General features: G+C 34.9%; 1 protein-coding gene across 1 annotated transcript; it reads left to right on the forward strand.

Annotated features, from left to right (window-relative positions):
• Nucleotides 1-14,980: 14,980 nt before the first annotated feature.
• On the forward strand, nucleotides 14,981-15,897 carry LOC127108123 (non-specific lipid-transfer protein 1). Its single transcript, XM_051045543.1, has 2 exons — nucleotides 14,981-15,471; nucleotides 15,637-15,897. The coding sequence occupies exons 1-2, from the start codon at nucleotides 15,140-15,142 to the stop codon at nucleotides 15,647-15,649; spliced, it is 345 nt and encodes a 114-aa protein (XP_050901500.1). The 5' UTR covers nucleotides 14,981-15,139; the 3' UTR covers nucleotides 15,650-15,897.
• The last annotated feature ends 1,809 nt before the right edge of the window (nucleotides 15,898-17,706 follow it).

The raw sequence follows: 17,706 nt of genomic DNA on the forward strand, positions 1-17,706 counted from the left end.
ATTTTTCACCGCCTCTTTTGGGTGTTTCAACCATACATCAAAGGTTTTGCATTCTGCAAACCTATTATTCAAATTGATGGAACATGGTTATATGAAAAATACAAAGGAACTTTGCTTATGGTTGTTGCACAAGACGGCAACAATAATGTCTTTCCCATTTCCTTTGCTCTGCTTGAAGGTGAAACCACTAGTGGTTGGGGTTTCTTCCTTAGTCATCTCAGAACACATGTCACTCCACAAGCCAATCTCCGTTTGATTTCAGATAGACTTGCTGCCATTGAGAGTGCTTACAATAACCATGATAATGGATGGCATAATCCTCCTTTTACCCATGTTTATTGCATTATACATATCGCACAAAACTTCATGCGTGCAATCAAAGACAAGAACCTTCGTAAAAAAGTGGTAAATGCAGGGTATGCTCTAACTTAACCGTCATTTCAACTTTACCGTGAGGAAATTAGATTGTCTAATGCAAATGCAGGAAGGTGGGTGGATAACATACCATTAGAGCAATGGACAAAGGCATTTGACAGAGGTTGTCGATGGGGCGTAAGCTTGATGTTTATTGGAATTTTTCGTTTCAAACTTATTTTTCACTCAAATAGAGAGATGTAGAAGTTACAGTGGAGGAAAGCTTCTGATGCAACAGAGTAGGATGTACCTGCAAGATTGACACTCTGATGCTCAAGTCATTATGTTAAAGAGTAGGGACTATTCAAATTGTGTTTGAAATCTGTTACCTGATTTGGCGCCACTCCCTATATATGGAAGAAAGGAATAACAACATCATTATCTTTCAGGCGTGAAATGTGAGGGAACATTGGATGGGCATGAGGCGTGAATCTCTTGCAGAAAGGCATAGGATATCCATGTTGGAACAAGTTTTGTTCTACAACTATCCTTATGTTTTAATGATAACAAAGTATAGAAAATAATTTTTTACTCTAACCATTTTGCTGAGTGTGCAGAAAATTGGAAACAGATTATGGCTTTGAAGATGTCAAGACTCTGAACCAAAGAATAGAAGTGTAAACAAATAAGTCAACTCTGATCTATCAAGTCAACATTTCTGAACAAAAACCATATAGACAGACTCTGATAAAAAACTCTGACTATTAGCTTGTGAAAGTCTCAGAACCAACTTGTCCAAAAACTCTATTTGATTCACAAAGTTCTTATAAGATACTTTGGAAATGCTACTCAAGATTCACCAACATAAATTAGAAGCCTTTGATTAGAAGTTGTTCAAGCCAAAATTCAAAAGAGATTTGATAACAAAACTACAAAAGCAAATCTACTTTCTGCATAAAGTATTGTACTTTGTGTTAAAGAAGTCTTCTGCATCTTATCATCTTCACCAACCATTGGCTACAACACCACTCTAGTGTTGCATATGAAGTATCTTCATACAACAGATACTTAGGGGATATTTCATCTTCACCTCCAACGGATCTATTTGCTTCTATATAAAGAGGTCTTTGAATATTGAAGAAAATAGATTTTTGATACGCGCACTGAACATTCATCAATGCTCACACTCAGGAATCATATATAGAAAAGTAAGAAGTATTTCTTACACTTATACACTTAAAATAAAAACTCATTGAATACTCTTGTTAAGTGTAATACTTGATTTAAACTTGTGTATCTTCTTATCTGAAGCATCTTGTAAACACAAAATTTGTTATTACAACTTTGATTATAATCCTTAAGCGACCAGATTTGTCAGACTCTTGAGAAGTCAATAATATGTAGTTATTGAGGATTAAATCTTCTTAAGCGACCGAGTAGGTCATGATCTTAAAGAGTCAGTGGCCGTTAGATTTCTTAGGAGACCAGTTGAGCCATAATTCTTAAGAAATCAGTGACAACTGGTCATTGCATTTGTTTTCAGTTTTGATCATCGGATTAAGTCATTGTCTATGACAAAATCACTTAGGTGGGTGGACTGGAGGTAGCATTTTTAACGGTGAACCACGATAAAAATCCTTGCGTATTTATCATTGTTTTTATTGTTTTAAGCTTTTATTTTAGTGTGAAAATCTATCATACTTGAAACCCAATTCAAACCCCCTCTTTCTTGTGTTTCTTGAACCTTAAAACCCTATGTTAAAAAGAAGATTCTAGAAATATGACAGCGTAGTTGGTCGAAAGCTTTTGGCCCGAAACGGGCTATCCCAAGGTGGTCGGTCCAAGAGGATTGTGGTCGGCCTAGAACAGATACAACTACTTAAACTTTATTGAGAAATGAAAAATGTAGTGGACTATTGTAAAATACAATCTTGGGATTATAGACTTTATTTTTTCAATCACAACTCAATGTATATCACATAATTGCTCATATTCTATTTTGGTTTTGAAACTTTTTTGATTACGAAAGTTCTCATAATTTTAAATCATATGAAAAATGAAGAACACTTTGGAAATGATATTTAATTCTTGTAAATCTAATTTTGAAAGTTTGTAATTCATTTTCTAGTCTATGATACTTTATATATACTTATAAAAACCTCTACGAATGATTGAATAATATAAAAAAGGTTCCATGAAATATTGTCGATCAACACTGTGATTTTGTTTCATTCTTATGTCATTTTTTATTTTTTCACGGACTCGAATATTGGAATCTAACCTTGTAAATCAACCCTACTTCATCGTTCCGAAAATTTAACCGTGATAAAGTTCTACCATCTAACCAAGTCCAATTCAACTACATATCATTTTGAAAGGGTAAAAGATTGTTAAATCGTTTGTGAATCATTAAGAGGTTTTGTTTTACAATATGCATGGGCAACAATACAAGAAGTATGTAAGGGATACATTGACATTAAACTGCCTTTACCGTTGGATCCAACTGCACCATAGAAGACTTATTCAAACATACGATACTAAGCCAGGTTCAAATGATAGAGACCATGTACCAAACAGCATTTAGTAGAGTACAACTACCAAGAAATATGAGGCTACTATGCAATTGCCGAAACCATCATTCATTCATGTTTGCATTTCAAACCGACATTCAGACAGACTGAATATTCGATTGGATTTGAAAATTAATATTAACTTTAAACATCTTTAGATAAAATAAAGTTCATACTAAATTTCCGGGCAACCATTTTCTTTAATTAACAATGATGAATTATTAACTGTTTCTCTAAAGTCAATTTTTTTACCTAAAGATGTTTTATCTTTAAAAATAAATTTTATAAAATAGTTTTTTAAAATATTATAAGTATTATTCTATTTTTTAAATTAAAAAATTAATTTTGATATTTTATAACATAAAGTTATATTTAAAAAATAAATAGTTTCAAATTAAATGATTTTATAAAATTTTGTTATCAAATATTTTCTTAATAAAATGATGAAATATTTAAAATAATATTTTAAGAATAACTTTTAAATTAAACTTTTATTTTAAACAAAAAAATTTATAAATTTTTTTACACAAAATTATTATGTTATATTATTAAAATTATTTTTAAAAAAAATCAAAAACAATTCGCTTTTGAATCCGTTATTCAAATTTGTTTTAGTTCAATTCAATTTGATAAAAATTAGATCATTTTGAAACTCAACTAAAATTTAACACAAATTTTTACTCGGTTACTCAATTTAGTTTAATAATAGAAATTCGATATGTTGAATTTTTGACCTAAATAATTTAATTTTTTAAAAGAAATTCTAAAATAATTCACTTTTCAGATTATTTTCCAAAGTACCCCACTTTGAAGAGGTGGCGTCAGATGAATTGGCGCATGCTCTTTAACTTAGAGAGGTGGCGTCAATTGGATTGACTAGTGCACCTAGTACTGCCATTCCAATTGACGTCTGTGTGTTAGGTTATAAAGGAGGCACCAATTGGTCTGACACCAATGGGTGTTTCGTAATTTTTTTGAAAAACAATGTACATTTTAGATAAAAGTCGAAATCAGACCAATTGATATTAATATTAATATGCGTTTACATACGTTAACCAAAAAGACTAATGTCATTGACCGAGATGACCTAACCGACATTCGGTCCCACATCCCCTAGCTACCTGAACGCGTGACCCTAACCCACGTTGATGATTCACCCCAGGTGTTTGAGTATTTGAGGACCCAGGAACATCACCACCACCTGCAGGAGATTGTAAGATATTCAGACAAGTCCTATGTATGCAATGAAGCGCTTCCACCATAGCTAAGTTCGTGACCCATGCTAGAGAAGTTGGGTTGTGTTTGGGTTATTGGAGGGCAACTAGGACGATTGAAGGGCGACATTGGTGTGGATGATGCGTCGAGGAAAGGTTGAAATGATTGTTGTGGTGTTTGGTAGCCATATGGTTGTTGCATATTTTGGTTTTGTGATGTTTGGGCTTCATGGCTATAGTAGGAGGAGGGACGGTTGGTGTTAAAGGATCGCTGAATGTTTTTCCTAAGGCGACTATGGTAGGGTGATGTGTTGGATGCATATCGATGTTGGGTGTCTTGATGATGATCTACTTGTTGGTGGTGGTACGGGGTATGCTCTTGGTATTATGGTTGGGTGTTTGGTATGTTAGGGTCGCAAGTTTGTGTGTTTGTGGATCGAAAATTTTGATGGATAGTGGGTTGTGAGTAACCGGTCTAACAATGTTGTTAGGGGTTAGATGTTGAACCTTCTTGTGTGTAAGTTACCTGGCGTGGATCGTATAGTTACATATCCTCGGCGAGGAACTCAAATCCAACCGATCTGTACCAAGCCATATAATTATGAGTTGGTTTTTCTTCGGTTGGATCACAACGTCAGTTAAGACATGGTTTTTTCGGTGCTTCCATTTTCGACACTCAGATCTAGCGAAGCATTGCCAAAGGTTAAAGTTCCTTTGGTCGTTAGCTTTTCGTAGATTCCATTCTTCGGGACTTGCAATTGTGCCTCTATGTGATTCACCCATAGTGAGCAGAGACATCTTGTTGTAGTGTTGCAGATGAGACATTGATAGTTGAAGATGAAATAGTGGTTATTATAGGTGTATAAGTGATTGTCGTTGATGAAAAGTGGTGAGTTGCATGACTATTTCTAATGAGAGACATGCATAAGTTTGCATGCATGGAAAATTGAGCATGCAGGCTAGCGCCAATTGGTTTGGCGTGCACATGTATTTGTTACATGCTGGTGCCATATGGACTGACGCTTCATAGGTCATGGTAGGTCGCATGCATAGTCTTTTCCATAGTCTGATGGCTATTTGCATGCAACGCAAAATCTCGAGGTCTACACACACAAGGCGCCATATGGATTGACGCCCATGTTCAAAAAATGCATGCAGGCGCCAAATGGAATGTCGCTAGCTCTTGCATGCATGCCATGTCACATTCTATTTATAGTTTTCCTCATACCAACACAAATTCAAATTCATTCTCATACCAACACAAATTCAAATTCATCCTCAAACCAACACAACTTCATTATATTACTATGCCATATGTGTCGCATCCTGCGAAAAATCAACCGGCGAGCTAAAAATAAAACACACACAGAGCCGCCACTGCGCGTTATTTATCCCAAAATAGGGAAAGGAAACGCTCAGAGAAACCTGGAAAGGAAATGGTCTCGCGACCAAAGAGAAAGGGTAAGGGAGTCGGTTACGCAAGGGGAAGGTATTAGCACCCCTCACGTCCGTCGTACTCGACGGGATCCACGTTCTAAGAAAAGAAAAGGTTGCTAAACATCACACACACACACAGGGAACGCAGGTGGGGTTAGGAGAAACGGGCTCGATAAGGTATCGCACCTTATGCCTACATATCTTGTCTGGAACAAGAATCAGAGCCACTGTAGTTCGGCTTACGCACGCCAAACAACACAAAACATACAAACAAGCAAGGGTGGCAAACATGGAGCCCGACAACCACTTGATGGAATTACGTCGGCATCCGAACCAAAACACGCACAAAACGGCAAACGTGGAGCCCGACAGCCAATCACTGGGCTTACGTCGGCATCCGAGCCAAAACACCATCAGATAACAAGTAAACACACGCAAAAAAGAAAAAGGTTGCCCGGAGTGGTCTCGCACGACCACCTGCCTACATACCTCGTCTGGAACGAGGATCAGGGCGATGTAGTTCCCCTGAAAGGGACTGAATTGCTAACCAGAAACCAGGGAAAGACACACTACTAGGGAGCTGGACTCGAGCCTAGTGTTGTCATGCATCGTTTACCCTAAGTTCGGTTTTCTATCCTACTTGCATAAGCAAACTACTCCTATCCAGGAAAGAAGCAAGCACACAAGCATACAAAATAATTCACGCATACATCAAATGAGAACAAGCATCTCAAACAGATATCCACATAGCACGCACTATAACCAAACAAGGGGCTCACACAATAGGTTTGACTGCCGAAGCGAGTCGTCTGTACGGGCTGGGTTTGCTCTTAACCTTGCCATTACGAGGCTAAGGTGAAGCAGATGAAAGGTGAAGTGAGGATAAGACCTCACAGCTCTTATCCCTGACCAGGGAGAGCTTCTGACAAATGAGCATGGGTCCAGAATGGGGGAACCCTTCTATACTCAGAGACTCTGACACAATGTGCACTGCACAAGATCTTGGGCTTGTGATCTCAATGCTACAACCATGTAATGGGAGCAAGGAGAAGACTCAACTGAATAGTGGGGGATAGATTGCATATCCCTACCTTCCACCAATTGCCTCTTTAGAGGACTTTACCTGCTTAGGCACAAAAAATAAACAACCACAATCATTGCCTCTTAAGGAGGACTTCAGACATTTATTTGCCCGGCCCGGTAACAGCCAGGTCTCCAGACTACATGAAGTTAGGAAGTTATACCTCAATGCAAGTTGCTTAAGCAAAGCAAAGCAAAAGTTCACAAGGAACTGAGCAACTAAAAGTACCTGGAAACAGTCAAACACAGTTAGTATTCAGACAGACAAAACTAAACAGCAAGTATCAACCAATTAATCTATACAGATCAATGCACAACAAAGCAAGCTCAAAGCTTAATCCCAAACTTCACAACCTGCAAAACAATGTTATGTTAGTGTACAAACATCAAACAACATCAATTGCATTTAACTTGATTCATTCTCCATGTGCATTATGCTTTTGATCCTGAAAAATCAAGCAAATATTAGCAACAAGACCACTAGGCTAAGCCTAGGGTCCAAAGGCAAGAAAAATTCCTAAACAGCAAGGTATTCACCAACCAAAGTCAAATTAATATCAAACAAGAGCAAACACCATTAGTCTCATGTTTATATCATTCATCATGTTCATGTTATGCACAAAACAAGGCAAATTAGTTCAAATGAAGCACCAAACATGCAAACAGAACTATTGCATTCAAATCCACATCAAAACAAATCCAAAAAATCTCAAATAAATTACACCTAAACAGGACCTAATCCAGGTATGGCACACCAAATTTCAGCTTAATTGGGCAAAGGGAACCATGTCAATAAAAATCAACAAAAACAGACACAATTACATGCTCCAAATCACAACATCAACACATGCTTCCACTTCAAAAATTCATAACTCAATGAAAACAAAAAAGAAATGGATGAGACCAAAACAGGGATGTCCTATCATGTGTCTATTACAAGCATATCAAATTTCATGACAATCCAATACCATATGAGTATTTCACATCAAATATTCCAACATATGTCACATGAACTTGCAATTTTGACCACCAGAGATGAAAAATAGCAATCAATTTGAAAATGCAATGTAAAATTCCACAAAAAATCACATAGCATCCTAACATGTTAATCAACATTCATGCAAAATTTCATATTATTCTACCAAGCCTAGGTCACTCAATTAAATCCAGCAAGTTGACACAATGAGGTGTGACACAAATTGTCACACCTAAGTTCCAAAATTCATATCTCAATGGCCAGGTATCAAAAATTCATGAAATTTACATATAAATGAACATCAGCCAGTCAACAATCATCACAAAAATTTTCAAGAATTTATTTTACATTATATGCATTTTATGAACAAAATGGTAGAATGTATCAAATTTGAACACATGTGAAACAAGCCTAGGTCAAACAAAATTCCTACCATGCACAACCTTCAAAAATGAGTCAAATAAATCCTACAGTCAACAACAAAGTCAACACAAAAATTTCCACATTTTTCTGATTTTTCTATGATTTTTGGTGAATTTTCTAAGGTGTTATGAATTTTTTATGAATTAATTAAATTAAATGAAATTCACAATGGCACGATTGTAAATAAGTTAAGGCGGGGGCGGTAAACGTCCAATTCAAAAATTCAAATGGAATTCTGGATCAAACAAGCATTCATCATCGTTTTCACTCAACAATTTACCAGAACACTCAAGAACATGCAATTTTCAAATCATCACCAAAACGAGCAAACGAATACTCGTTGGAACCGTCTCACCAAGCACAATCCAAACATCAACTCGATTTAACCTAATTATTCCTCTATTTCTTAAATCGAATCAGTTAGGGTTTTGGTTCATATCTTAAAATCCAGATTTCTTCCTCTACACTAATCCATTCCTAAAACTAAAAGCATCACCATAATCTACATGAAGCGCACTACACAAAGCATATACCAATCGAAGAAATCATGACATTCAAAATCTTGTGTACCTGGAATGGCAGTGATGCTATTGATGACCTTTGCGCGATTCAGCTCCAAACAGTTGCACTATATGCTCGAGGAAATGAGATGCAAAGCCTAGATTCCACTGATTTCATTCCTAGTGCTTGAATTCTTCAATTCACCATGGATGCTCCATATGAGACAGTCACGATTCAATGCTCTTTTTCCTTCAATCTCCAAAAACAGTTGATGATAATGATTAGAGGAAGTGGCAGCAAAAGGAATCTCGAAAATTGATCAAGATTTGATGAAGCTTGATGAAGTTGAAGGTTTTGGTGTTCTTGAGGATTTGAGAGAATTTGGAAAGTTTGAGATCCAATTTTGGGGAATGTGATTTTCTCTTAGGATTAGAATGAGATTAGGAATATATATGTGTGCTTAATCATCACTTAAACATGTTTAATTAACCAAATGCATTTGTTAGTGAAAGTGGTTAATTTCAAGTGAGGGCAAAAAAGGAATTTCACATGCCAGCTCATTGCCACCTCATTGACAGCTCACACACCTTCCAAATGCCATGTGTGAGCTGTTGCCACTTGCCCCACTCTCATTGGATGAGTATTTTTGAAATTCACCATGTGGTAGCTTAATGTCCAATTTTGCACTTTCATTTTTCAAGCCAATTCTCAAATTACAAGCCTTTGCCATGAAATGATAATTCCAACAAATTTCAAATGCCATTTATGAGGTGTTGCAAAAATCCTCACTCAAAAATTCCAATTATTTCACAAGTTGGACAATTTTGCCCTCGGTCCATTTTAACTGTCCAGTTGAAATTTGACTTTTTGCATTGGCCACTTTTGAGAAAAATCCAATTATGCACCATGAAAGTACATGTCAAATGGAGTTTGTGCATATAAAGAACTTGCAATTTGGACAAACCATGTGGAAATTATGCTCTCCTGATTATGGGTCATTTTTGAATTTCACTGAGCCATAATTTTCCAACCGTACATGAGATTTTCAAGTTCTTGGACTTTTTGAAAAGGTGAGAACAAAATCTACAACTTTCATGTTGAACAAATTTTCCTTTGAAGCTTCCTTGGACACGTGGCTTTGAGGTCAAAAACTTTCCATTTTTGGAAACTTCAATTACAAGTCACTTTCTATTTTTGGCAGTTTTTGTTCTGACTTGATTTTCTTCATTCTTAAGCTTTGAGATGTCAAATAACACTTGTTCCAACATGAATGAAGTGTATCCAACTCATTTCCACCTCCAAACCCATCAAATCATGCACAGTTGACCACAGTTGACCTTTCCACTGACAGATGAATCAGGCAATGCATAGATCAATCTGAACCCCCAATCTTCCACTGAAATGGCTCAAGGGTGATACCCTAGCCTCAATAAGCACAATATAATCACATAATGAACCCCATAACCATCATAAACCCCATCTCCTGATCATGCCCTGATTGGCCCAAAGCAACTGATTAGGGTTGACCAGTGGTCAAAACCTTAATCTCCAGGAATCTTCTTCAATCTTCTGATGACATCCAACCATGATGATGATGATGTATCATTGCAATCAAGATGAAGACCAACATCCATTGAGAATCACAAAACCCTAATTCACAGCCAAATCCTCAGATGGCCAATGATCAGTCAATAAACCCTAGGCTTGCACTTTGACTTTCTCATCTTCCAACAAAGACTTGGGAAGATCGCTTGCACAATGTAACCACATGATATGCAATATGCAATGCCTAATGACCTAAAATGTAATGCAATATGTTAATGCTAGTCCCAAGAGAGGAGGGCAAATTTTGAGGTGTTACAATATGCACCCAAATATATTATCAATGATCATTGCAACGGTGAGACATATGAGTGTGATGTATACGGATTTAGTTTTTGAAACACATATACTATCCGATTTACGATCAAGAGAAATTCAAATTTCTTGCATTTGGAAAAACGAATAGAATCCTTCTTAGGATATGGTCTTGTGTCACAAATCACGTACCAGAATCCAATTTATTTCGAAAATAATCAATGTAAATTTTACCCGCTAAGGGTGCGAGACGATAAAGATGTTGAATATATGTTTATTAGTCACGAACATTCTGGTTGCAACTCTATTGAGTTATATATTAATCTCCAACAAAATATACCATCTCAAAAATCTCAGAAAACTAATAAAGCTGAATCTGATGATTTCGAGCTATTAAAAGTGGGAGACACGTTCCGCACTAAAGAAGAATGTGTGCGAGCTATCAAAATTTTTCACATGGATAACTAGGCTGATTTCACCGTTAAATGTATTGATTCGAAAAGGTATGTCATCGAATGTCGTAACATCCTTTGCAAGTTTCGGTTGGCTGCGTCTCACAAGAAGAGAAGTGATTCTTGGGAGATAGCTTCTATAAACCCATCTCACAGTTGCATTGCCACTAATATTGTACAAGATCACCGAAAATTAAGCATTGAATTGATATGTCAAGACATTTTGCCTCCTGTTAACAAAGACCCATTAGTGAAAGTGAGTATAATAATATCTCATATCGTCACAAGATATAATTATACTCCCTCTTACAAGAAAGTGTGGATTGCAAGGACAAAGACTGTTGAGCGGGTATTTGGCAACTGGGAGGATTCATACAAAGAATTGTCACGGTTTTTATGGGCACTTAAAACATACGCATCGAGAATTATTGTAATTATGGAGACATTGCCAGCATTTACGCCAGACGGAACTTGTGTTAGTGGAAATAGAATTTTTCACCGCCTCTTTTGGGTGTTTCAACCATACATCAAAGATTTTGCATTCTACAAACCTATTATTCAAATTGATGGAACATGGTTATATGAAAAATGCAAGGGAACTTTGCTTATGGTTGTTGCACAAGACGGCAACAATAATGTCTTTCCCATTTCCTTTGCTCTGCTTGAAGGTGAAACCGCTAGTGGTTGGGGTTTCTTCCTTAGTCATCTCAGAACACATGTCGCTCCACAAGCCAATCTCTGTTTGATTTCAGATAGACATGCTTCCGTTGAGAGTGCTTACAATAACCATGATAATGGATGGCATAATCCTCCTTTTACCCATGTCTCTATTGCATTATACATATCGCACAAAACTTCATGCGTGCAATCAAAGACAAGAACCTTCGCAAAAAAGTGGTAAATGTAGGGTATGCTTTAACTTAACCGTCATTTCAACTTTACCGTGAGGAAATTAGATTGTCTAATGCAAATGCAAGAAGGTGGGTGGATAACATACCATTAGAGCAATGGACAAAGGCATTTGACAGAGGTTGTCGATGGGGCCACATGACAACAAACCTTGTGGAATGCATGAACGACGTATTCAAAGACATTAGAAATCTACCAATAACCACATTGGTCAGAGCAACCTATTTTAGGTTGGCATCTACCTTCACAATCAGAGGTGAAAGATGGAGTGCAGTGTTAATGTCAGGTCAATTATTCAGTGAATGTTGTATGAAAATGATGAAAGAGGAAACTATCAAAGCTAGCACACACGCGGTTACAATCTTTGATCGTCATAGGCAAAATTTCAATGTACAAGAAACAATGGACCACAATAAAGGGAGGTCAAATTTAACCTATGCTTTCAGACTAAACAAAAGTTGGTGCGACTGTGGAAAGTTCCACGCATTCCGTATTCCTTGCTCCCATGTCATTGCAACATGCACACATACTCGTCGGGACGCTTACAACCATCTATATGATGTTTACAAGGTCATTACCGTCATGAATGTCTATAACGAAAGCTTCTCAGTGCTAGCAATGGAGGAATATTGGCCTCCATATGAAGGGGACATAGTTTGCAACACAACGATGAGATGCGAAGAAAGAAAAAAGGACGGCCAAATAACACGCGTATTAGAACAAAAATGGATACAGCTTATAAAATGATAAGATTATGTAGTATATATCGTCAACCCAGACACAATAAGAAAAAATGTCTCAATCTATGATCAATCTCTGCATCATAATTTAGTAACTCCAATTTTTGTAACCTTTGATTTTGATATATTAATAACTTTTTGTTACAACAACGTTAACAACAAACATCACTCCAACTTAAGCACACTTAAAATCGAACAGGTCTAAATAAATAACACAAACAACAAATATCAAAATAGATGAAAATACTTAACCACAACATTTAAAAAACACATTTCTAACTGATTACAACAATCAAATTGATGTCATCTGGTCCAAATATCACTTCCCTATCATCCTTATCATTTTTTATTCGCACCCAACTACGTACGCAATCGAGTCTCTCAATACTTCTAATTTTTTCCTCTTTTGGTATGTTTTCATCTAACCAACGAACCAACTCCCTATTTAGTTGCTCGAAACGATAAATGTTCCAAAATATCATTTCCATCCGAGGCTTGTCTCTCGAATAAATCACTTTTCCATAGCGGCGACGAAGACGAAACATGTTTGCAATATGATAAAAAGAGATGTGGAAAAACGAATCACCCAACACATCTATTTATACAAAAAAAATTACACAATACATGGAGGTGTCAGACCAATTGGCGGCTCCTCTCAGTATATACATATGGGCGCCATTTGGATTGCCAGCACCGTGTGCTATAGCCAATTTAATTGGCGCTCCCTCTTTAAAATTAAGGGTAGACGCCAATTGATCTGACACCTACGTCTTAAGATTTTTTTTCGAAACTGGAGTAGTTTGAAAAATTATTTGAAAAGTGAATTATTTTGGGATTTTTTTTGAAAATATGGGATATTTGAATAAAAAATTTCAATATCTTTCAATAACTTGAATTAAACTGATTAAAAAAGATTTAAAAAAATTAAAAAAAAAATAATTTTAGTTGAAGACGATATAATTTACATTAGGCGCCAAATGATCGATTTTTTTATTTAAAAAAAAGAAGAAAATTCTGCATGACTTCCTTCTTTATTGGAGCACTATATATAAAAGTTGATGATAGCATAAGAAAATATATTTTTAAATAAGAGACTTAATAGTAGATTTGAGGAAAGTTGTTAAATATGAGATTTTTCAAACGTTTAATTTAACTAAATAATTAACTTTGAACAATAATATTTTGTTTAAAGTTGTTGAATTATAATTATAAATATTCAATAACTTATTTAAGTTAGTTACAATATGAAAAGTACAAAGAAATGAAATACATCTTCCATCCATCAATCTCCACAAATACATATCACTTGAACTACCTTACAACAATTCTATTTACCTTCACAGTATTTATAAAAGTTATAAATAATATTTTGTCTTTTACATGACACAAGTTTTATTTTAAAATAATATTTATATTTTAAGATATTATTAAAAAATAGTTAAAGTGAACAACAAATACTATATAATATTTTAAACTTGTAATATGTATCAAGTTATAGACGTTGAATTAGTTTTTTTTATAAATAATAGAATATATAATCAAAATATGATACTATAATTGAAAATTACTTAATATAGTGTAATATTTATATTTATATTTACATAAAATTTATCTTTATTCTTACTCCCAAGTTTATATAAAATTATTTTTGAATTGGTTCATATTATAATATAATCTAAATAAACACTTCACATTTGAAGAAAAATAGTTCAAATTAACTTTTTCTAAAAAAATTGAAAAACCAATTTTATTTTTTCAATTATCCCCTCATGAAGCTTGTTCCATAAAAATAAAAGAGTTATAAAATGAAACAAAATAAAAAGATATTCTGAAAACCAAAGCATTAAATATGATAAAAGATGTTAAATATTTACTTTTATTTTAAACAAAAACATGATTTTTTGTTTTTATTTATATGTGAAACTAAAATAAATATTAATTATTAATTAATAAATATTTTATTTAATATTTATTTTTATTACTTTCTCTATCTCATCAGTACTCTTTAATATTTTTATTTTATCTTAAATTATTTTTTCTTTAAAATTTGAATTTAGTATTTATTATTTTTTTACACTAACTTATTTTTGTTCATTACCTATTATTAAGACTATTTTTTTTTGTAAATAATATAATTCATCATTATCTTTAAAAAAATAAAAAAATATTAAAATCTCAAATGGATCACCTAATATGAGATAATTAGGTGAATGGGGGAGTAGCACTTTTAGTTGAATAGAAATTTATAGACAAATTAAATTGTTACCGACAGAATTTAAACATTTATATAAATAGTGGAACCGACACCATTTTGTTTTGTGCTAATTGTGGCTTCACACATTTAATGAACATGTTATATATTGTGTCAGCTTACTAAGGATTAATTTGGCTATTACATTTATAGGTTATTTTAGAGAGAAATTTGTTAACAATTATAGTTGTCCAATAATTAACTACTAAAATATAGTTGGATTTAAGATTTAAGATTTGATTTGAAACCAAACACAGTACCAAAGACCACCACTCTTATGTTCTATATAAACCCACACCTTGAATCACTTATACTCACTCACCAAGCAAAAGCAAATTTCAATATTTCTATTTCAATCCATTCCCTAGAGAAGCAATGGCAAGCTTGAGAGTTTCTTGTGTGGTTGCTTTGATCTGCATGGTGGTTGTTAGTGCACCCATGGCAGAGGCCGCAATCTCGTGCGGAGCGGTAACTGCTGCCGTTGCTCCATGCTTTGCTTATCTTAAGGGTGCTCCTAGTCCTTCACTGCAATGCTGTGGTGGAGTGAGGAGACTTAATGGTATCGCCGACCGTAAGGGTGTTTGCAACTGCTTGAAAGGTGCTGCTGGTTCCGTTCCTGGTTTGAAGCCCGGCAATGTTGCTGCTCTCCCGGGCAAATGTGGTGTTAGACTTCCTTTCCCGATTAGCCCCTCTACCAACTGTAATGCGTAAGTTTTACAACTCACTCTTCTCATCATAGAATATTTGTATCCGTTAATTTAAATCTCTACTGTTAGAAAAAGTTTTGAGTAGGAAGTCTCAGATTCCAACCTGAAAAGACATCTATAATCAATTAAATTTATTAATTTGTTCGTGTTTTTGTTGTATTGCAGCATCAGTTTCTAAAAATAGTGTGGATGAGAGGAAGAAGCAGATAGCATGGCACTTCTTTCTATTGCAGTATTACCAGCACTAGCTGTGGAGTTAACTAATGAGAATAAAGGAAGGGCAACGAGGGCTCCACTTTTGCGAGTTTCCTCGGCTTCTATCTGAATTTGGTCTATAATGTATTGCACAATGAATTTTTTTTTCTCAATTTGAATGTTGCATTTGTGAGAATAAAGATATATGATATATTATTCCATGCTGCTTTACTTTCTATTTTTAACAATTCTCTTATTGCTTTCCTCTCTCTATATTTATATTTATTCCTCTTCCTCATTCCAAATTCTTAGAATTTGTAGGTCGGATTTAACTCATTCTTATAAAATCGAATGATAAGGAAACAATTGTCCATATTTATAAACATAACACATGTCATATTTTTAAACAATGTGGAAATAATCCACTCATTCAAACTCAATAAAACGAAAGTGTTAGAGGCAGACCTTAATGAAGACGGAAATTCCAACACACCCTCTCAGCTTGAGTCTCAATGAGGCCGAAATATGAACGATGCAGGAAGCCCAACAAATGATTTAGTATAGACTTAGATACGATCTTAAAATGTGTAAGTTGAACCTAATTTATTCTTACAAAACCGGATTGTGAGGTGGAAGCATCTCAACCCAAAAGTGATGCATTAAAAATTTGTTAGTTAAGGAACCAAGCTCAACCAACTAAAATTCAATTTAATAAATTGATAGGGAACAATCATGGACACCAGAGACAGATACATGCAACTAACCAAATTTGTCATTCTAAATTAAATATAGCTCAACAACTTTATACTAAAATAAACTAACTTTCAATGTAGATTGTACAAGGGGTGGGGTCAATTACTAAGTAAAATGAGAATTTAATACTGATGTATTAATTTGGATTAAGTTTGGATTAAATGTGAATTGCTATGCTATGAATTTGTGATATACATGGAATGTATTGAATGCTATGAATGGCCAATGGCCAATGTGGAATTGGATTGTATGTGATATATTTGAATGCTTTGTTGAATTAGTAGCAATGTGGGTTTGTTATATTGGTTTGGAAGTGAACATGTAATTAGGTTTTGGTTGTGTATTGCATTGTAATGAACATGGTTTGAAAATGAGCATGGTGTGGCAATGGCTTTGAGGTGAAAATAAACATGGTTTATGTGATTGTATTGAAAATGAACATGTATTATGTGATTTTTGGATCTTGCGATTTTATGTGGGTGATGGATAGCAAAGAACAAGATCATTAGGGATTGAGGGATGATAACATGATAAGTTGACTTTGGTCAACTGGTTGACAAAAAAGGCAACAGGTGACCAAAAGTCAACTTATGCAAAAAATGATGTAATCTTGTGATTTTCCTCAATGCAATGTGTGGACTATACCATGAATGAAATTGACTTCTTTTGTTAAACAATGAATGTTCAAATGATTCAATGAACCAATAAGATTCAATTGACCAACTCCCAAATTTAATGCAATCAATTGGAAACAAATGACTTGAATGAATGAATGATAATGAAACTTAATGATCATGCCATGACTCGACCAAAATAAATAGTGAAACTTAGACTAATGAAATTAAAATGCATCTTGACACACGATGGAACAAATGAATGAAACTTGGACTAGATTATGATCAGGAGAATCAATGGATGAAGTGGCTTAGATCAAATGAGACTAATGAAAATATGCAATGAAATATGAATGTAAGCATGCCTTTAGACCAATCCTAAGGAACCATGGACTACGGTTTAGCTAGGTCAAGTCTCTAAGTCAAATAATAACCAAAGCATCAAACCAAGTGAGTAATCAACACAAACAAATCATCAGTGTCATGAGCCAAGCTAGGATTTTCATCCCCCTCAAAGCATACCACAAGGTTCACAAACCTCAAGATCAAGAATTAAGGTTTATCATGGACTGAACACCAAGATCCAATCTCTAAGGCCTCAAGCACCTAACAACTAGGGTTTTGCACCTTTGATCACCATGATGGGATATCCATAATGACTGTAGCATCACAA

This window comes from Lathyrus oleraceus, chromosome 7 (genome assembly GCF_024323335.1).
Source record: "Lathyrus oleraceus cultivar Zhongwan6 chromosome 7, CAAS_Psat_ZW6_1.0, whole genome shotgun sequence".
Lineage (NCBI taxonomy): Eukaryota > Viridiplantae > Streptophyta > Magnoliopsida > Fabales > Fabaceae > Lathyrus > Lathyrus oleraceus.